Consider the following 22,245-nt stretch of genomic DNA (forward strand, 5'->3'; position numbering starts at 1 on the left):
CCCTAATAATATGACAGAAAATTGTTCTTATGGTAATATAAAAAGTAAAAACTAAACAACTCCATTGATAAATAACAGGCTAAAACGTTTGAAGGCGGCTAATTAAAAGTGATAAACATCTAACTTTCAAAACCACAAGAATCTTAAATAGTTTAAGGAGTTGAAGGTCTTATTTTTCATAAAGGAATGTTCACCCTAAGTTTTCTGGCATCAAAGCTTATTAGGCATGCATGGAAATTGCCTTTAAGTTCAGTACTATTACCCTACATAGGCAAGGTTAGTTACTCAGGTTTTAAAAGCACTTCCTGTAGCTTCTTTTTTTCACCTTCCTTGTTACACTATCCCTGCCACTAAAGTCATTTGGTGCCATTTGTAACACTTGTGCACAATCTTAACATAACAGCTAAAAGAGAAGAACAAATTAATTGCTGAAGTGCTTGAATTATTGCCCCTCTAGAACACTCTGCTCCCACTGACTGAAGGCTTAATAGAAGGTCAAACTGACATAATGAGGCTGTGTAACTCATGTTTATTTTTATCATTGTTACTTTCCTTTGTTTGTAACTAAACAATATGCTGTTAGCCTGCTATTGATTAACTTATCTATTTTGTTTTCCTGTTTTGTGCAGCTTGACCATGACCTAAAACATGCACATGAACTGCGGCAAGCAGCATTTAAGCTATATGCTTCCCTTGGTGCCAACGATGAGGACATCCGGAAGAAGGTGAGTCTGGCAGAGGCGCGTCCCCCAGTCCTGACAGCCAGCAGGCAGGGCGTGACGTCGACCTGAACGTCCTGGTGAAGAGCCGTAACAGTGACTGTTTGAATAATTATAACACAAAAAGAGTAGAAACACAATGGGACTAAAAATCATGTTCAGAGAATGAATGGAGCACCTTTATTTATTTTTTTGAACATGTAGTGTGGCATGACCGTGTTGGAATGAACAATAACTAGTGTGCTCTTGTGTTACACTGACTATGGACTCTTTTTCTTTTTTTGCACTTTTGATTTTTGCATGAAATCCAATGAAAGCTAATATATTAGTTTTGTAATGCTTCAATCATATTTATCAATGAAAACAGTAACAGCAGTGCTCAATATGTAACTTATGGAAATGTGATTATTCAACTGCCATTCAGACTTCCATATCATTCCTACTGTATTCCTCTTGTGGCCCAGTTATGATTTTATCTTCTTCCTTTGAATGTTTTGCAAGTTTGTGTGAATAAAGCTTTCTGTAAATTAAGTTTTGATGGTAAGTGGTTATCTGAATTTCTAAATTCCTTCATCATTCAGCTATTAAAGCCAATGTGTCACTTCCAGAAATTTGGATGAGCTGAAATCTAAATTGTGCTTTTGAATCCAAGGCATGGGTCTTCTCTACCGGAACCAGAAATAATATGATCTTATAGGATTACTTCAGGCAGAAAATGGTGTGTCATAAGAACTACTACTACCTGCTTGGTAGCCTTCTGACGCTTACCCAGATCACAGTCAATGGAAAGGTGGAAATGTTAAATAATCCAAAGATGTGGGGAAATGTTTCTGTGTGGCTGACCTTCGCACAGTGAAGAAAATAACCCAAACTGTACTTGTTGATGTTGAACAGCATAATTCATTACCTAAACCGTTTCAAAACAAAATAACCTTTATCTGTCATTAAAGTGTTGAAAATGAATTGAAGGTAATTAGTTGCCTTCAAGTGCTTTACCCATTTAGGTTTTGCTCTGAGTACTGAAAAATTAAGGTATGGTGATACTGTCAAGGAAAAAAAGTGCAATTAGCATGGTTAAGTCACAGAGGCATTACCAGTTCTTAGTTGCTCCGCTAGATCCACACTTCATCAACAACGACTACATTATTAACGGGCTTCATAAAAACCTGTTACACAGGTGACCCTTTCCAGATTTACAGATTACACTGCATCCATTAGGTGTATCTGAAGTGTATGAAAAATGAAGATTCATCTTATTAACAATATTTATAGGCATGATTAAGTAGACATTAAAAGCGACTTGAATGTTTCATCAGTTTCTGCATTTTAAAGGAGCTGCCACTTTTCCTAGGCCTGTTCACATTTTGTTTTCAAGAAAAGCAACAGCCTTTTACATTATTGGATTGTAATACTTTTTTTTATCAGATTTGGTCTTCAAATTCAGAAATATGAGCAGTACAGCCAAATTCGTGTAATGACGTAATTGTTGAGATCCTGTTCTCATTAGGGACAACTATATATCCTTCACTTATTTCAGCAGTTTCTGGTAAAACGGGAGTAGCTCTCGTATGTGCCAACTTTTAAAGGCTATTCAACTCATGCTGTGATGATCACCAAAAGCAAAAATGATCGTCTTATTTGAAATTAAACTGTGCTCACCATCCATCTTTAAAAATATATATATATATTTTCCTTTCATCCTGCAATTTAAAAATTATTGCAGTCTGTCTTCTGGTTTCCACTCACATTTGTGTCTTCCATATCAGTTGTTACAAAATCGTGTCTAGTTTCATTTCTGAAATTATTCATAGGACCACAATAGTTCAGGTATTTTGCAATATAAATATTCTGTGAATAGTTTGTCAAAAATGTGTCCTTTGAAAAGGGAGAAAAATAAAACAGTGGCAGAAATAAAGTTCAAGGAATGCTCAGAGATGGCTTTTCCTGGACAGTGACAACAAACATTTATGCTTAAAATAGCTTGTAAAGTATGTTGCTATATCAAAATCATGATTGTGCTGCATAATTATTAGTGCTGTCATCATCAGGTATTCACAGTTCCTATTGTAGGGTAATTAAAATGATGCTTACTTTGGTTAAGTGGCAAGTTTTATATGGTTTTAATGTTTCCACATTTGAGAAGTGTTATTCATAATTTCCAAATAAGAAATGCTGCATTCTGTTTAGTAAGCGGAGTGGGTCTCCCTAATGTTCAAGGAGTTTTTAACTGCACCATCTCTTACAGCTGCTTATTTGAATTGTTTCAAACTATGCAGAATGTTAGGAGTGCTCAGCATCCATTACACCTGCCCAGTCGGTGTACTTATTGTAAAGTGTGTTGATACATCAAAATCATGATTGTGCTGCATAATTTTTAGTGCTGTCATCATCAGGTATTCACAGTTCCTATTGTAGGGGGTAATTAAAAGTATGCTTACTTTGGTTAAGTGCCAAATTTTATATGGTTTTCATTTTTCCTCATTTGAGAAGTGTTATTGATAATTTCCAAATAAGAAATGCTGCTTTCTGTTTAGTAAGCGGAACGGGTCTCCCTAATGTTCAAGGAGTTTTAACTGCACTATCTCTTACAGCTGCTTATTTGAATTGTTTCAAACTATGCAGAATTTTAGGAGTGCTCAGCATCCATTACACCTGCCCAGTCAGTGTAGCTGAATTGGCATCGAAATGCTGTGAACTATTTTCTTATACTGTATTTGTGGTTCTCTTGCTTCCTTGGACCAATTTTTTGTAGCATTCTGTAATTTAGGCAGTTTAACGTTTTGTTAATTCCTTTCTTAAAACAAAGCATTTAGTAGAGCGGACCATATGTCATTTGTGCTTGCTTTTATGGGTGGATCGTAATAAAGTATATGGCTTTTAGAAAGGGTATTGGGATGATTATATGGTCATAAATGACATGAAATGCTTTACTGTTTCTCCGAAAGTGTATCAAAGTACTTTAAATGTGATCACTTTTTGCAGATTTACTTGGATATTTCTGTGTGCTCTGCTACATATTGGTAAACATTTAAATCCTATCAAACTTTTTGCATGTTTTTTGTCCAAAATGAAAATATACATATAATAAAAAGAAAGAAAAGAATCAATGGCAGATGGTTGTATACAATACAGCATAGTTAGGCATTATAAGCAAGTACATTCTGGCAGGACAGTACTTAACACCAGAGTTCACTTTCTTAGAATTGTTAATCAGAACACTTAATTCAGAGGTTGTATGTGTAGAAAGCCCCTACCGTTCTTGCCAATGTTGCTGGCCTTTCTAGTTAATGCATTTTCTGACATGCAGACAGTAGTGCAACCCCTCCTTTAATATATCTAAAAAAAATCCGGATGATCATCTTGGAATGAAAAATATCCTAGCTAGCGTAACGGAAAGTTTCAATTCTACTAAGGACTTGGAGGCCTGGATTATGCTATTCTTTCCTCACTCTATTGAACAGCAGCCATTCAAAGAACACAGTCAAAAAACGACTATTCCCATGAAACATAGGGAATAAACACGTTTCAACAATAGAGTGTCCAGGTAAAGAGTGTCCATGCCAGTCCACCAATCACAAGGCTCCAGGTATATCTCAGTCCTCTGTCAACCTCCAATCCCCCTCTTTCGTCGCTCGTAGTCAGCCAGGCCGAATGTTTCAAGAATCCTGTTCGTTGGAATCTCCTGTCAAGAAGCAAAGAATATAATTAGGTGACCGCATTGGCTAAGGATTATCCCTGTAGGGGAAACACATGCATTGCAAATGACAATATACAAATAAGCATTCTGAGAAGGAAACAGTTTACTTACTCCACTACGAGGGTGGGGAAAAATACATCAAGATGTACCCTGGGTGGGATAATCCTCGCCTCTGTGTCCTTAATAGAATTGAAACTTTCCGTTAAGCTAGCTAGGACATTTTTCATTCTGTGTCAGGACCGGAGGCGAGGATTATGCTCGTTTAATTCTTGCTCTCCACCAAGTGAGCCATTTCAATAACCAGCTTAAAATAAAACCGTTTAAAAGTTGTGTCTGAAGACCAGTCTTCTGCATTCAGAATGTCTTCAAGACAAACCCCCAGGGTAAACGCTTTCGAGGCCATCGTTCCTCTGGCCGAATGAGCACCAAAGATCTGAAGATCAATTCCAGCTTCCTGCATTATCCACCTGACCCAACGGGCAATGGTGAGGGAAGAGACCGCTTTATGGGGCTTTTTGAGCGCAATAAGCAATTGATGCTCCCTTGGAGGACGGAACTCCTCTGACATCTCCTCGTAAGCCTTGAGGTAAGAAACCATGCACAATTTCGGAGTATCCGGGAACGCTGTATAGGAAATGGTCTTTGTACCACACTTCGTTAATCTACGAATCGTGAAGGTGACCCCTGTGGGTGTGGAAAAGTAAATTTTGCCATGTTGTATGTGCCTACGTGTTCCCCATGTTATGTCATATGTGCATGATCGATATGCATGTATTCCCCTCTGATCGATTAAAGACGCAATTACAGTTGTGTCCATCTCTAGTATGCCAGTTTCCAGTCCTCGTGAATACAACGAATATTAGGCCTATGCAAAACTACGTTGCCACATTTCACAGTGTGCACGTTAGTTCATTGAATTGTCCCCGTTTCTAGGCCTCAAAAGGGCCCGGACTTAGATTCAGCTCCTGTCTCCTGAACCCTCTCCGAGGAGTGATACAGCCCCCACCTGTATCCCTGACCCTTCACTTACTTCATGCCACGCAGTGCCCGGCTCGGCCTGGCTCTGCCTCTCAGTCTGCCAAGAGTATGTTATGTTTCCAGTTATCAGTCCAACCCTCCTTCTCTGCATTCCTAAGCTACTGAATCGCATCAATAGTTTCCGTCATAGTCTAGCCTTTATGTCTCCATGTAAGAGAAATACTGTATTAATATTCATAGAATATTCTCCACACACACAATACATATAGAATTATGCATGCACCAGTCTTAATGTCTGTTAGCCTTTACCCTGATAACTTTTGGATTCTATCAACATGTTCTCTAAACATCAGATACTAGATATGCCTGGGTACATGTCGCTCTGACACTCCAGACTTTAGTCTCCTCTTCTAGCACAGAAGTCATAGCCCCCAGTTCTCCCTAGTAACACGTCATTGCCAGTTTGCGCGCACCACTAGGTTAGAGGTCCCAGCTGCTCAGGTAGCTCCCTCCATGTTTCCGCCCCATTTATGACATATTCTGTTACGTATGCATCACATGTCTATGTATACGCCCTGTACACGCCTTCTTGTTACATCATGTTGCCCTTATCTTTCGCGACTGCTACAAACCCCGCCTACTGCTACGCCTATTATATTGAATGTAATGTGTTTGTTTAACTATATATACTGTGCACTGTTATTAAAAGTTGCCCAATTGCCTAGCCTATTCCTGCCCCCGGCAGCTGCCATCCTATTCCCGTACAGGCTGTCCTGTTCCTGTCCTTTATGCTTGATTAAAGCCTGTCAACTCCAGCTACCTCGAATCTTGACTCTTATTTATTGAGCTACCTGTTTATTGATTATAGTCAAAAATAGATCCGGTAATTAATTATTTATTTACCACATGGAGAAAATCCTGCTGGAAACATCCATGGCTCTCACATCCGAGACCCTTTGACAAGAGATAAGGCACAGAAGCATCGCCAACTTGTCCAACAGCTCCATCCTTGAAAGGAATCTGTTCAGCTGCCAAGATAAAAATAGATTTAAAACCTGATTGACATCCCATAACTAGTTTCGAGGTTCGGGAGGCAAGGAGAGGCGGATGCCCCGAAGGAGGCGGCAGACCAAAGGATGCTCACCCACCTGTGGAGCCATCCACAATTGCGTGACCTGCAGATATGGCAGAGCGGAAAGTGTTGATCGTGCGATACGCCAGGCCGTCCTCCACTAGGGAGGCCAACAAATTCAAGATACATCTGCTGCCACGGGATCGAGACCCCATCGCAGACACCAACTATACCACCTTCTCCAGGTAGATCGCTATCGTTTGACAGTACTATCGGCCCAGGCTTTGGACATGAACCTCGCAGCTGCTCCCAGCGTCCCCTGTAATTCGCCATGACATCAGGGTGAGAGATCCCTGCTCGATCAGCGGATGCGTAACTTTATCCGGACTGAGGAGGAGAGTCGGAAAGCAGGGGAGTGGGATTGGAAAATCCCAATAAAGTTCCAGAAGAACTAGAAACCAAGCTTGAGATCTCCAAATCGGGGATATGAGAACTACATCCGCCGCTTGGTGACGAACCTGGGCTGAGACCCTGGTGAGCATGGCGAATGTGGGAGAGGCATAACCTTTCTCGTCCCGCCAGTCCTGGAGGAAGGCGTCCGTTCGTGACGCCAGGGGATCCGGCCTCCAACTGAAGAACCGGGGAAGCTGATGTTCCAAGCGGGTTGACTGAAAACGGACCCCAGACGACCTGAAGATCCGCAAAGACCCCCGGACGCAATTTCAACAGACTCGTATCGTGAAAATGACGCGAGTGGGAATCCCTGACCTGATTGTCCTGAACCGGCAGGCATTCCGCCGTGACCGACACATGGTGATCCAGACAGTATTGCCAAAGATTCGCTGACAGGTCGGAGAGTGCTCTCGACCGCGTACCCCCAAGATGATTGATGTATCGGAATGCCGCAACGTAGTCCATCTTGAGTAGTACGCATGATCGGACTGAGTCCTTGGTCCAGCATTGGATCGCAAAAGTCCCCGCTAAAATCTCCAGACAGTTGATATGAAACTGCTGCTCATGTGGAGACCACACACCGCCGGTCGTTTAGTCCCCACACCGCACGCCCCAGCCGGACCTGCTGGCGTCTGACTCAATGACGATGTCTGGCGTGGAGCCGAAGATCACGCAACCATTCCACGCTTTCATATTGGTGAGCCACCAATGCAGTTCCTCTCTGGCATCCACCGAGAGAGCCACTTTCTGCAAATATGAAAGCCCCTTGCGAAGGTGATGGGCTTCGAGGCGCTGAAGGGGCCTGTAGCGAAGTGGCCCCGGGCAGATAGCCTGGATTGAGGCCGAGAGAAGGCCTACGATCTGGGCTAGCTGCCTTAGGGAGAGCTGTTGAAGCGTGAGCGCTCTCCTGAGTTTGTGACGGATCTTCGTCACCTTCCTGGAGGGAAGATTGAGAGTCGCTGCCACCGAATCGATGAAAAATCCAAGAAAAATTACCTGTTGGGAGGGAACCAGCGTCGATTTTCATTCGTTGATCACGAAGCTCAGGCCCTGAAGCAAGTTGACCGCAGTCTGAAGCTGACGCGTCAAGGTGTTGGGACATTGGGCCATCAGTAAAATGTCGTCCAGATAAACGATGAGGCGCATACCGTACGCCTGTAAACGCTCGATCACTGCACGGAGCACCTTGGTAAAGCACCAAGGGGCAGAGGAGAGGCCGCAGGGAAGAGTGGTAAACTCGAACACCTTGTTGCGCCATAGGAACTGCAGGAACCTCTGGTGAGGAGGAAAAATGGGTATAGTCAGATAAGCGTGCTTGAGGTCGAGGCGCGCCATCCAATCGTTCGTTCAGAGGAGATCGCAGAGCAGATGGATTCCCTCCATCTTGAAGTGGCGATAAACCAGCCACCCATTGAACTTGCGGCGATTGATGACGGGTCTCTGACCCCCATCGGACTTGTCCACCACAAAGAGCTTGCTGATTAATCCTTGCGGGTGGAGCAGAGTCACCACGGTTGCTCCTTTGTGAAGGAGAGAACGAACCTCCTGCTCGACCAGAGCAAAATCCATCGAGGAGAAAACTAGAGCGCGTGGTCGAACCGGTTGAGCAGGTTCTCCGTGAAACTCTATATGGAACCCCCTGACAGTCTGTAGGACCCAGGCGTCCCCCGTGACAGTAGTCCAAGCCTGGAAAAAATGCGCCAGACGGCCCTCCACTCTTAGAAGGGAAGAAGGGAGAAAACTCACCGGAAGAGCTGGAGGCGCCCCTGCCTTTACCGCCTCGGTAGCCTTGGTTCTTGCCCCGTCGTCCTCTTGTAGGATAGAAGTTGCTGAATCTGGCTGAGTCTTGGTAACTTCCTTGGTTGGAGCCTTGCCCTCTGCATGAGTTTGGACGGCTGGACGAGCGACCTCTACCTCGTCCAGCCCCTCGGAAATCCAGAGGGGCGAAACACCTTCTTAATGGAAGACTATGTTCGGTCTAAAGAATGTATTAACGAAGTCTTCCAGCTCCTTTATAAAGGACTCTCCGAAGAGGCCGCCCTGAGCAACTGGGCCTGCTTCAGAGTCGGCCAAGTCCCCAAGCTTGGGATCAATTTTAATGAGTAAAGATCGGCGGCGCTCCGTCGTAATGGCACAGTTTGCGTTTCCTTGAAACACCACCACGTGTTGTGCCCAGGAAGAGAGGTGATCGGGGGAAACTATAGAGCCTGACGACTTGGCTTCTTCAGCCATGTCTAGTATTTTCGTTATTGGGCCAAGGGCGTCCAGGGGCTTGTCCTTGCAAGCCCGCCAGGACCTGTTATTGCCCTTTTTCGGGTCCTTGACAAATTTTTGAAGGAATGTCTCCATCCGCGAATCAATATCTGGGATGTTCGCCACCTTTCCCTCTAAGGAGGGGCGAGGACATTCCGCCCTGAGACAGTTTCGTACCATCACCTCTAACGGCCGGCGGATGCAGCTGGCGACATACTGTGCTACCTTCTCGGGGCGTGCCCAATCTGAAGAGGGGGCATGCAGAATGTCGTTGGGATAGAACATATCTGCCCATATATTCTAAGCCTCCGAACTAGACGTTGGGCGCGGAGGGCGCCAGGGGTAAGAAGGGCCAGATTTGTTGTCGCCCCCTTGATCAGGGTCCCCGGGGCGGTGGGAGACGTTGGTGGGGCAGAGCTTGCCAAGAAAGCCTGTTTAAGGTGCTCAAAGCCGTCCGTGTCAACCCCTGTGTCCCTGGGGCGCTTGGAAGAAGGGGGTTGAGCATCATCAGGGGATCCGTTGGAAGACAGAGGCGCCGGAATGGCCTGGGCCGCTTTGGCCAATCTGCTGCAGGCCTGATCGATCTTGCGGGATAGGCGGTCCTCTAGAGGGCCCATAGCCTGTTCCACCACCTTATGGATCGAGCCGTCCGCGGTGTCGTAACATCTTCATCCCACTGTAAAGCTGTCAGCGAGTCCTGCTCAAATTAGTCGTCCTGGTATGCGTCTTCCTGGTAGGAATCAATAAGGGCCAGAGAAACACACTAGGGGAAGATATAAGCCAAGGAGAGGGATCGCTTTTATTTGAAGATGGGCTGGAGGCAGCCTAAACTTTGAGGCAAGGGGTAGCCTCTAATGAAGGGGGCTGGGTGTCAGCCTACACTTTGGGCGAAGCGTGTTCGCAATTGGGCGAAGCCCTGGGACTCAACAGCCCTGGTGCAAATTAAATGGCAGCCTGCCTAAAAGGGTCCCGCTGGTCTAACCTGCCAATACAGACTCGTGGCTGAGCGTTACGAAGTCCTAAATATACAGACCCCCCTATGCGGAATAATAATCCCTGTCAAACTGCCTAATGGCAGATATAGACCTCAGCAGAGGTGTTCAAAGACGTTCGGTAGCAGAAAAACTGCTTAAAAGCAGTTAACGGACCGGAAACCCGGTGTAGGAGGCCGACGAAGGCTCGTCTCACAGGCGTTGCAATCCCGAGATTGAAATGCGCGGAATGCACGTCGTGAGGAGGATGCCGAGATGCGCCCCCAGGCGGCGGGAGGAGACCGCCGCAAGCCGCACCACAGTTGTAGCCGTTAGGGAGGAACACTCCCACGGCTGAAAGCGGGCGAGCCGAGTAGCGGCTGACCCGCAAAACCCAAATAAAGCCGAGAATGAGGCGAGAATATTTCAGGAAAAGGCGGCGCCCGAAATCGGCACGCCATCAGTCTAAACACTTTGAGCGCGTGGCACTTGAAACCGCCGCAGCGGAACGACGCGCTGAGGTGACACAGAACTGGCACAGCACAACTGTCAATAAGCACACAGCCGCCAACTGCCGGAGCAGAGCGCGCGATCGCACTAACGAGCCTGGGGGTAAATGTAGCAGAAAACCCCCACAGGCGAGAACAATAAGAGCACACAAACAAATGAACGAGGGTATCACCTTATGGGAAAAAAAATCCACAAAAAACCCCAAAGGCAGAAACCCAATGAAAGCGCATGTACTAAGCACACAATTGTAACAGAATGACAGCACCACAGCTGAAACACACAATAGTCTCAATACTGTAAGCATTAAAGGCAACTAGTAAAGGAATATAGAAAAAGGCATTCATTTGGCTGCAAGCAGCGAAGAAAGAGGATTCTTGAATTATTCGGCCTGGCTGACTGCGAGCGACTAAAGAGGGGGATTGGAGGTTGACAGAGGACTAAGATATACCTGGAGCCCTGTGATTGGTAGACTCGCATGGACACCCTGTACCTGGACACTCTATTGTTGAAACTTGTTTATTCCCTATGTTTCATGGGAATAGTAGTTTTTTGACTGTGTTCTTTGAATGGCTGCTGTTCAATAAAATGAGGAAAGATTAGCATAATCCTCGCCTCCGGTCTTGACATAGAATCCAAATGGCTATGAAAATTAAGTATCTGCATGGACAAGATATCATCTAAGCAAAGGGGCAAGGTAGAATAGTGGAATATTTTAATACGTGCTCCTTGTTACTGTAAGTTGCAGGGATGAATTGTATATAATATTTATAGTTTTAGACACACTCTCGGGACTGAACAATGTGTTAAAATGTGTGCACTGTTCCAGCAGCTACATATGTGACATGTCATACAAGGTGTAATATTTATTTCTTTTGACCCTTATGCAGGTTCTGGTATTTTTTTTTATTTTTTATTTATGTTTATTGAATTATCAACAAGGAAATCAGAGTACAGTAATTTCAGAAATTCTCAGATGTACAGTATCAAACTTCATTTTACATTCGGACCTCATTGTTACACACAACTCATCAACAAAGTACGTTTTCTCTTCGTAGCCCATTCCCCTCAAAGTTCCAACATTTCTTTCCCCGCTATTCTTCCTCCACACTTTCCTCATCTCGATCACTTGGAGGTTCACATATATGTCCTCTGAATTTGTTCCACGCCCCGAAGACTTTACTCTACTTCCGGGGGCACCCCCTATTGGTGAATACCGCTTTTTCAGCAACCATGGCCGCGTCCATGTCCTTGCACCATGCGGCCAATGTCGGTAGCTCCGCAGAGCCCCATTTCTGGGCGATATTACGCTTAGCTATCATAATCCCTAATGTGGCCCAGTCCCGTGCCTGGCGAGTGAGGTCATTTGGCTCCCAAACATTCAACAAACAGCATCTAGGCTCCGGTACTAGTGAGACGTCTTCCATTTGGGAAATCGTTCTCATCACTTTTACCCAGAAATCCATCATTTTGGGGCATTGCCACATGGTCTGGAAAAAGGTGCATGTGTCTCCACAATGATATAAGCAATACGGGTGTGGTGTTTTACCTATCCTGTGTAAGGTGTGTCTTGTGGAGTAAGAGCGGTGTAGGAAGAGCAGTGTAGGATTTTCAGCTGCACCAGTCTGAGTCGCGATGGTATACCCACCACCCATGGGGAAGCCAGTTCCTCCTGCCATTCAGTTTCGTCAAGGTCTCCCACCTCTTGGGTCCATTTGTCCCTGAGGGGTCCAGTGGGGTCTGTCAGGTTATTGACCAACTTCTGGTATGTAAATGATGTTGCCTTCTTAGACATGCAGTCGGTCGGCAACTTGTCCTCCAGAGGGAATGCCTCCGGGACAATGGTGCCAGACGGTAATGCTGCTATCAGTGCGTGCTTTATTTGCTTGTTCCTAAAAATTTCGGAGGAGGCCAGATCATATTGCCGTTGAAGATGCGCAAACGTGACCACCTCCCCCTTGCTCCACATATCCCCAACTGTAGATATTCCTATGTCGTCCCACTTATCAAAGCCCTTACTATTCCTGAGCTTACCCAGTCGCTTTGTTTCCCAGAGAGGTGTCAGTTGAGTTATAACCCCGTGCCATCCGAGTTTTGCCTGAGCCCTATGCCATATGGTGACCGTGTGTTTTACGGGTCCCACCAATGTTTTGGGCAGCCTCCGGTCGTAGGGGGCAGAAATCATACCATTGGTTCCCAAGGCAGATCTATCCCCTTTAAATGCTGGGTCATCATGCGGGGCATGGATCCACTGACTAATAACTTTCAATTGCGCCGCCCAATAATATAGCTGTACGTTAGGGAGCGCTATCCCACCATCATACCTCCCCCGGACTAACTTGAACTGCGCTATATGCGCCGGTTTATTCCCCCATAGTAAACTGGAAACCTGGGCTGCTACCGCCTTAAAATAGCTCGGTGGGACTGGGAACGGTGTGTTTTCAAGCATGTATAGGAATCTGGGGAGGGCCATCATTTTGAAGAGTGCTGCCTTACCCAACAATGTTAACGGCAAGCTCCACCAGTGTGCTGCATCCCTTTTAAGGCGGTCTAACGGGGGTTGGAGATTCCGCTTGAAGAATTCGTCAGGGGAGGCTGTTATTTGGACCCCTAAGTACTTAAATACATTTTCAGAGATTTGAAGTGGGCAGTCCAAGGGCAGCTGTGGTGGGGGGCCTCTTAGGACATAAAGGACCGATTTGGACCAGTTTATAGTGTAACCAGACTCCCTTCCAAAGATTTCACAAATGTTTGGGATAACTAGTTTGGAACGTTTAGGAGAGGTTAAATACAATAGGATATCGTCCGCATATAAGGAAATGCGGTCCTCCCACCCTGCAGTTCATTTAAGTCCCCGTATCATCGGGTCAGGTTCTGGTATTTTTAAGAACATTTTTCTCGGGAACGATAACTATTTCTTTATGTTTTAATGTAGATTATATACTCTAAACATGTTATACTATTTATGCAATTTCAGTTTTATTCTAGAATGAACAAATGAATTCCCAATTTCAAGGTTCTATCACCCTTTTGTTTCTTTCTTTAAATTTCTAGAAAGCATAAACCTGTTTTGGGGCTTTCTTGTTATCTTATGTTGGATTTCAAAAAATGTGCATGTCTGTTTTTCACAGAGGGCTTTGTATAGTGTTAACTTGTTTAAAAACATTGCCTGTTATTGCTGATTGGGAAGCAGAAATTCAGAAAGCCATTAATTTGACCAGGAGTGTGCCCTGTGTTAAATTGGAAAATTTGGAATAAAATGTAGTCTTCTGATTTCATAGCTTATATTTGATGGATCACAATTGTGCCTCTGTTTTGGTCATTCCCCAGATGTTAATCATTGTTCAACCACTGTGAGTTAATTTGCTTCTTCTACTCTGTAAGGAAATGCCATGTAGCTATTATGCATTTAGGAGTTAAATAAGAACAGCACTTAAGGGAAGTGGAGAAATTGTGTTTAGGACCATTAGTCTACTCTTTGGCTTATCTGTTGTAGCTAATCATTTTACTTTTGGTTTTAGTATGAAATGAAGTATCATGACTCGTAATCGATACATTGAAGCTAATTTTACAGAATTAACATTTCATTTAGTACCCCTGGATCAAGGTGCACCTAGACAAAGACAATGCACTTTTTAAACAAATGGTTGACCAAAAACATCACGATGTGAACTGCTTTGTGTTTATTGTACATTCACCTATTAACAAATGTTTGCCTTTGTTCTCTTAGTTAAAAAAGATATGTCTGCTACTGGTAGCTAGCAATCAACCACTTGCCTGAGTACGTCAAACAATACTCAAAATTTTTCTGGTTTGTGGACCTGTGGAGTGTTCTAGGGACTGTATTATAGTCTCATGCCACATTCCCAAATATGTTTTTAAATTGTTTGTGTTTCATCAGGACAAGCTGGGATTCATTCCTTTCTTCGGGCTAATTTTACAGTGAGCATTTTAGTTAACATTCTCTAAATAGCAGGATTTATTGAGTTTAAGTGCAATATGTATTCATCATTGTGTAATGTCTGTTAAACAATAAGCCATCTACCAAAGGATAAGAAAGAAAGTCGTACATGCTGATATAATATAATCAAATTCCTGTGTACCCTATTTTCTGTTCTGTTTCTTGCACGATGCTTGGATTGTTGTACACTTAAAAACAACTCAATGTGCCTTTGCATTTTATGTGTTTTAAAATCTAAGTACCTTGCCTTTTATGCATATTCTTTAAAAATATAAAAATGGTAGGTTTTAAGGAAGTAGTTCTGACCTGTTTGAGATTCATTGGCGAAATGACAGAATGAGAAATCTGAATGTATTTAGGCTACATTTTGAAGTTACTGTGATTGTGTTAGGACTTAACAACCACTCCACAGATTTTTTGGGATGACACAGATGACAGTGTGTTTCCCAAAATCCCACTAATTGTGTCAAATACGTACGGGTGGATTAGAGCCCATGTTTCCAGTTCTAAGAGCAACATTTTTGTCTCATTTTCAATATTTTGTCATAGGTTGGTAGAGACTTCCTGTTCTGCACCTCACAGTATTTTTTTGTGAAAGACTTTAACTTTACATCGCAAGCAATTGGTCAGTCATCTTCCTTTCTGTATTTCTCTGCTCTCACCTTACTCAGTTATTCTTAAATTTGCTTCTGCGCCTGACTCTTCATAGTCGGGGAATGTGAAAAAGGTATCAGAAAGGAAAATCGATAAAAGAAATAAAAACATGTCCATGTAAATCCCTCAGAGAGCAGTTGAACATGTATGTATTCAACAGAATAGCTGGCATTCATGGTTCTTTTCACTGACTGCCTCTAGCTCTCAGAGCCATTTTTTTATTTCTCCATATTAATCCTTTCATTATGTAACAGTTCATGTGTATACCCAACATTCCTCCTACATTTTCTATTTAAAATATTATGATAGTATTATGATAGTATTTCAAATGATAGTGCTTTGTTTGAATATTGTCTGCCTTCTCTTGCGTCTAATGAGATGGCAATAATGTCCTCTCATGACTTTAATGTGTTTAGATAGTAGAATTATTTCAATCATTACTAAAAGTTGCAGTATATTTACACCTGAATGAAAGATTTTGCAGAATTTAAAAAAACGAGCATGATCTAGTGTTTTTGTCTGTTTGTCAATGTCTAGATTTATAAAGATTTATGTAAAAAGAAACCGATTTACATTTCTGTAATGCTAGTGTTTTATTTCAAATGAGGTGTTTTGGTGAAATTCAGTACCAATTAAAAAAAACCTTTTAATGTAAATGTCCTCTGTCCCATTTTAGTCTGAATAGTTCAGATTGTGGTAGAGATACGGAAATACTTCTACAGTGGAATCGTGTCAATTTAAAAGGATCTGGGAATTTCTCTTCTTCTGGATATTAACATACGCCTGCCGTCCAGGACAAGTGAGACAGGATGATCCATCTTTAATTGCACTCTTTATTATTTGCAAGAAGCAAGGCTGTGGTGTGCATGTAGCACTCTGAAAGTTCACTTTAATATTCTCTGCACCAAAAATAAAATGAATCAATTGTATTGGAATTGTAGCTGTTGTAGAATCCTTGCCTAATTCAATGTGGATTTCTTTCTGATGTAAGAATACTTTTCAGTCTCTCTCAAATCACTTGTGTAATTGCTGCTACTGCATTTTTGTTTGTTTGGACACCTTCTGAAGTTACAATAAATTTGTAGCCAAGACCCGGATACTGTAATGTTGCTCTAGTAATGCCAACAGTGTCTCAAGTGAAGTCTAGCTATTCGCTTTGTCTGTACCTGAATTCAGTTGTGCTGCCCTCTATCTGCATGGATCACAGGTATTGTTAGGATCCACCATCATTTCCCATAGAGTTTCATTTGTGACTCTTCTTTGGAATACCCACACAATACTGGTACCTAGCTTCAATTTAGGCTCTAATTTATTGTAACTCAGTTTAGAAAAAACATTGATTTCAATATACTTTTTCAGTTCCCAATGTGTAATTGTTAATTCTTTTCCTATCCGCAGGTAATTTAGCCTATATTTATATAAAGTATTTGTAACTGCAATAATGTTGTTTTTGTTTTCTTTACTGTCAAGTTGTGTCACTGTTTTAAAAAAAAAATGTATATTTGTACTTCATACCCGGTTACTAAAGTGATGGTGCTGCCTACATTGTTACCAAGCTTCCTTGATCATTTCTGTAATGTTTACCCAGGCCCACCGTACTTATGAAAGCTTCCGAATTGTACAGCATTTGAATGTTAAAAATGTAGCACTTTGCTCTACACACCCTGAAGAAAATCTCTAGAAAACACTATTGGAAAAGAAAATCAAAACTTGAGTAGGTTGAGGCTTTGATAATCCCCTACAAATGTTACCTTAAAAATATTGTTTTTATGTGGCTTCAACTTCTACAATCATGTAAATTATGGATCCAAGTTTCACATTCCTAACATTCAGAGACCACATCCTATGACAATAAGATTAAAAAGGCTGTGGTCACTAGATGTTGCTGTAGGATTGACCAGCAGCTTTGCATTGCCACAAAAGTGTGCACAGAAAAACTAAAAGGCACAGATATGGCAGTTTTAGGGGATATTATGTATTAAAAATAATGATGAGGGAATCAAGATCTACTGGTGACCTGGAGGGTTAAGTTAACTGCATCAAATACTGCCATCAAAAGAGCAACACTTAGTATGGGCTCAGTCAGTGTCTTGTCTGAATTAATACAACAGGCTTCATCTCTTTTCTCTACTCCCTCCTTTCATTGCGGCTGTTTAGTAAACAAAGTTTTGTTTGAGTTGGTTTATCACTACTTTTTCCAGCAGTGTTGATGGAAAGCACAGGTTAATTTTATATTTTAATCTGTTTCACACACAGTGTTATATTTACATCTACATCCAACTCCCATACGTTTTCAAACTTGTGGGACTACTCATCTACCTTCGAGTTTGAGTAAAGTTTATTTGTTGATCAATTAAAATCATTACAAACGAAAAAATACATATCCAGAGCAAGTTTTTATATCCAAAATGAGATCCACAGCCAAGCCCTAACATGATTTGTTCAACAGCAATTTAACAATTTGCTAATAAACAGTTAGCAGCAGAAGATAAAGTACATTGTGCTTACAGCAACAGAACTAAAGTGCCTTGTGCTAGCAGCAAAAATGACAGGTAAAATGTGGGACTACTCATCTACCTTGTGAAAGGACTGGGACTGGAGAAAGCCATACCAGTATAAAAATCAATTGTAATCAAGAGGGCCACAGCACGACCCTGCCCTGCCCCATCTCACTGCACTTTACACCACATTGGCAGGTTCTCAATTTGTTCTGTCATTTGGTAAGGGCTAAATGGTGTGCTGTGGCCTCTTTCTTTGTTTTTTCAGTGGGCGGATTCATTTTAAGCACTTACTCTTTGCAGTTGATAGCTTTGGACATGCTTGGTGACTTATCTTGGATTCTTTATTAAGCAGCCCACTCTTTCACAGTAGTGCAATGACCAGACAAATAGTCTTGTGTCCTCCAAATCCAGCATACTAAAGGTCTTTCCAGCACTTCTCCTAGTTTTATTTTGATGATCTGAACAATTCCAATGGGGTCCAATTTAATCTTCCAAAACTTTGAATATGCATCATGATAGTCATATAGTGGGTCTGTCTCAGTACCCCAGTAGGGGCTCCTTAAGACCCACATCTGTTGTTTAGAACAAAAAACACAAACATGTGTAAAATCTTAGAACTAAATCTCCATTTGTAGCTCTGGGTGTATTTGTATGAATACTTTTAAGGCAGGTGGGGCTGGGAAACATTATCTCGCCAAAACCTTATTCTACATGTTCAGTAGGTGGTCACCCACTCCTATATTGCCTTCTTGCACATTATGAGAATTAGCAAACAGGAAATATGCATTTTCTTCATTCCAGCTCAGGCATTCACAAGTGGATTTGCAGCAGGGACCGCACACAAATGCTGGTAAAGACAGCATTTCCAGAATAGATCTGACTCAACATCATGTTCACAATAAAAAGTGGCTTCTCCGCCTTTTCCTTTATTTTCTGAATTGTTCAACAAACAACATTCAACAGACCTGAAAATGTCTCCAGATATAAAAGCCATCTGGAGAATGTTTACAATCTAACATCTTACATGTGTGCTGCAGCGCTTTAATGCAGGCTCTTGAGAGTAAAGTAAATCTTATTTGCTTAGCATACTCTGTGATTTATCTTGGACGTTTATCTTAAGGATATTAAAGTGGATGTCTATTAAAACTGTCTGATACCTATTATATTTTTTTGGTCTAGTTGCACAGCAATATAATTAGTCTTGTTAACAATCACATTCCTAATTTTGTTTCCTCTGTTTAGTGATCCACATTTTAAATCCACTGAGAACATCATGCTTGTTATATTTTGTCTCCTGCGAATGTACGTTTCTTACTTACAAGAGAGTATTGCAAGGGCACTAGTGTTTCCCTGTTGAATAAAAGAGAGGTTATATATCTTCCCCATTCATCCCCTATTTACTAGCGCATTTTGTATTTTAATATGATTATGTGAGCTTTTTGGAACACCTAAGGTCCTCCTGTTGAAGATTTTTTCAGTATTCTCTCCTAAAAGCCAAGTTAACTTGTGACAAAGTAACCATGGTCTGATTAGTTCCACTTTTCAACTGTGTTTTGATACATTTGGGTGGGAACACATTAAATAATTGAGGCATCCTTTATCTTAAGTGAATGTTTTCTGTAGCACCCATTGATGTCACATATGGGGAACTTTCCGTCCCTCTTGGACTCATCACATCAGTAATGTGACTTAAGCACTTTTATATGACTACTATTTTTCTATAGAGGGGGATCCACGTGTGCCATCCAACATAATTGTGCAATCGCTGATCCTAGTTGGAATCTCAAGGTACAAATGTTCAATCTGTCAGGTACCACAATGCAAACAGATTCTCAAAAAGCTTTTGCTCTTCACCTTTTTAATTTCTGATTAGTGGAAAAAGAATATCTAGCAGAGATCAGAAGATGTTCTAGGGATAATTTTCTAGGCAATAATGTTACTGCCAGATGGGGCTCAAGGGGAACCTATTGTAATGGTGAGGAATCATTACTTACCAGTATTAACTTAAGTACACTTATTCTGAGGACTCCCTTCTATTGCAGTGCCTACCCACCATACAAAGTCTAGCTGATGCCAAGGTAAGAATTCAAGGTGGTCTCCTTATATTCAGATGGGTGATATGCTTAACAAATGTAACTAGTGTGTGTCACAACACAAACTGTTGAGGCACAGTTTCTGCTCTAGCCACACTGTGGCAGAGAATTCCCAACACTTGGTAACAGAAGGGAGCCAATGGGCAAGAATACTTTAGTTACTACTGGTTAGTAACATTTCCATTATAACTTGCGATGTGTCCAGCTCTGTTATATATATATATATATATATATATATATATATATATATATATATTTTTTTTTTTTTTTTTTTGTTGCAATGTCTCAATAAATATTATTGATTTTCTGACAGTTGATCTAGACAAACAGGGGTGAGATAACAAATTGACTTGTTAAATGCAGTATTTATGGCTTTCATAAAAGACCAGACCTAAAGAAAACTGGCATATACAAGCATTGATGAGTAGAGCTTGTTGCCTCCCTTGTTGTTATTTATGCAACATTAACCCTTTTTCCCCCAGATCATTGAGACTGAAAATATGATGGACCGAATTGTGAATGGCTTGTCTGAGTCTAGTATCAAGGTGCGGTTAGCTGCAGTCAGGTATGAGTTTATAATATCAATACAAATTATTTCACTGTCTAACTCAGTTCCCCTTCTTTACCCAATCCTTTCATATGATGCCATTCCCTCCTGGTTCCTTGTAATATCAGCAAATTTCCTTTTTACTCAACAAATGCTTTCTACCCAAAAGATAAGCAAATGTGCTCAAAAGTATGATTCTGACCCAAAGAAGCTCAACTGATCATGTTTACTTAGAGTATTTGTCTAAAAGAATACTTTTTCCTCAGAGTAGTATGGGAGTAAATTACCACCCTCCAAACACGGACTAGGCACTGGAATTTTTTATTTTGTGATCTAATAGATTTTTTCTTTATAGATGTTTACACAGCTTATCACGGTCTGTGCAGCAGCTCCGGACCAGTTTCCAGGACCATGCAGTGTGGAAGCCTTTAATGAAGGTGCGATTCGTGAAACCGAAGATCCTTGCTCTGTGAAATTATACCATGCTATGTTATTAAAACATTAAACATTTAAAAAAAATATTTTATGTAGTCTGCACACAAGAATGAATGCTATTCAATTAATTAAGATGGAACAAATATACAGGATACCTATTATGGATGGACGGAACAGAGTGATAAAAATAGGGAAGACACATGTCTTTTAATTTACTGAGTAGTGTTTGAAAAGACAAGCGAATCATGTTCTGGAACGCTGAAGAGAAGGAAGATTCATTTTTGATGAACGAAAGGAGGGAGTGGGGGGGAGATTGAGATCACCTGTGATGGCTTGATTTACGTTCTAATATTTGGGTGAGATCAATACTTTGTGCCAGTGGTTGCCGGTGGTAGGTACCGACTCATGTTTGGGGACAGGTGATTATTTTTTATCAACAGGCTTTGCCCCAGAGGAAGAGAGAGACTGTCAAAAAAGGGAAAAGGAGTAAGAGATAGTAAAATAGCGACAAAGAGAGAAAGTGAACATTGAAAAATAACCTGCAAGAATGAGGAAAAGAGACTGGTGATGATAGCAACTCTAGACAGTCTTGGTATTCAGCAACCCTTTATTCATCCGTTACAGTAGCAGGCTCCTAAGAAAAACTTTGGGACCCTGCATGTATTTATTATTCATTTGTGTAAAGGATGCTTGGGATCGCTTCAGTGATAAAAATCTTCGATCAGCAGTGTCAGAATGCACACATTTAGCACAGCATTTGTGCAGCATATCCTCCCTCATTATCTTGTCTGCTAGATAGTTAATTGTGAAGTCCCTTGGCTCTACTCATCCATGAGGTCTTCGCAGGTCTGATCTAACAAATGGAAGTATGCCAAGTGAAAGGGCATCTACAAGGAGTCTCCTCTATAACAAAGTCAATCTACTTTAAAATTCAACATTTGGATGATATCTGCTGCTGCAACAGAAACGCATGCTCATTGAAAGTTGGATAAGAACATTTATTACTACTTATTGCTACTTTGGGTCCTTTCTCCTAGGGACTTTTTAAACCTCCAGTTCTGCAGAGACATAATGTTTTCGAGGTCTGACTCTGGAAGGCTGAATGAGAGAAAAGCAGTCAGTTGTTTTACAGTATGATTAAGGTCCAAAGCATAAAAAGAGTCTCGTTAAGCACCTTTTATTCTCTTTGAGCGGAAGAATATACGCATTACCCAGATTGGCATTGTATTGTATTGCAGTGACTAGTATCCTGCTAGAGGACTGCAGCAATTCCATACTTTTTGTGCTTAACCTCAGATGGACAGCGCAGAAAAGCTGGTGTTTGGTGTTATTGAAACATGTTTCTTTAGTAAAGAATCAGTTTATGATGCACACATTTCAGTTATAAAGAATCTTTAGACGGGA

At 41.8% G+C, this 22,245-nt stretch overlaps 1 protein-coding gene across 9 annotated transcripts in view; it reads left to right on the plus strand.

Moving 5' to 3' along the window:
• The window catches only part of ARMC8 (armadillo repeat containing 8), an 831,002-nt gene that overhangs the window by 523,733 nt on the left and 285,024 nt on the right, over positions 1-22,245 (plus strand). For all 9 annotated transcript variants that reach the window (XM_078680526.1, XM_078680529.1, XM_078680530.1 and 6 more), the window contains exons 12-14: positions 630-725; positions 20,342-20,424; positions 20,762-20,843. In XM_078680526.1, coding sequence (XP_078536652.1) covers positions 630-725; positions 20,342-20,424; positions 20,762-20,843 — 261 coding nt within the window. The remainder of the gene's footprint in view (positions 1-629; positions 726-20,341; positions 20,425-20,761; positions 20,844-22,245) is intronic.

The sequence above is a fragment of the Lissotriton helveticus genome, chromosome 3_1 (assembly GCF_964261635.1).
Source record: "Lissotriton helveticus chromosome 3_1, aLisHel1.1, whole genome shotgun sequence".
Taxonomy (NCBI): Eukaryota; Metazoa; Chordata; class Amphibia; order Caudata; family Salamandridae; genus Lissotriton; species Lissotriton helveticus.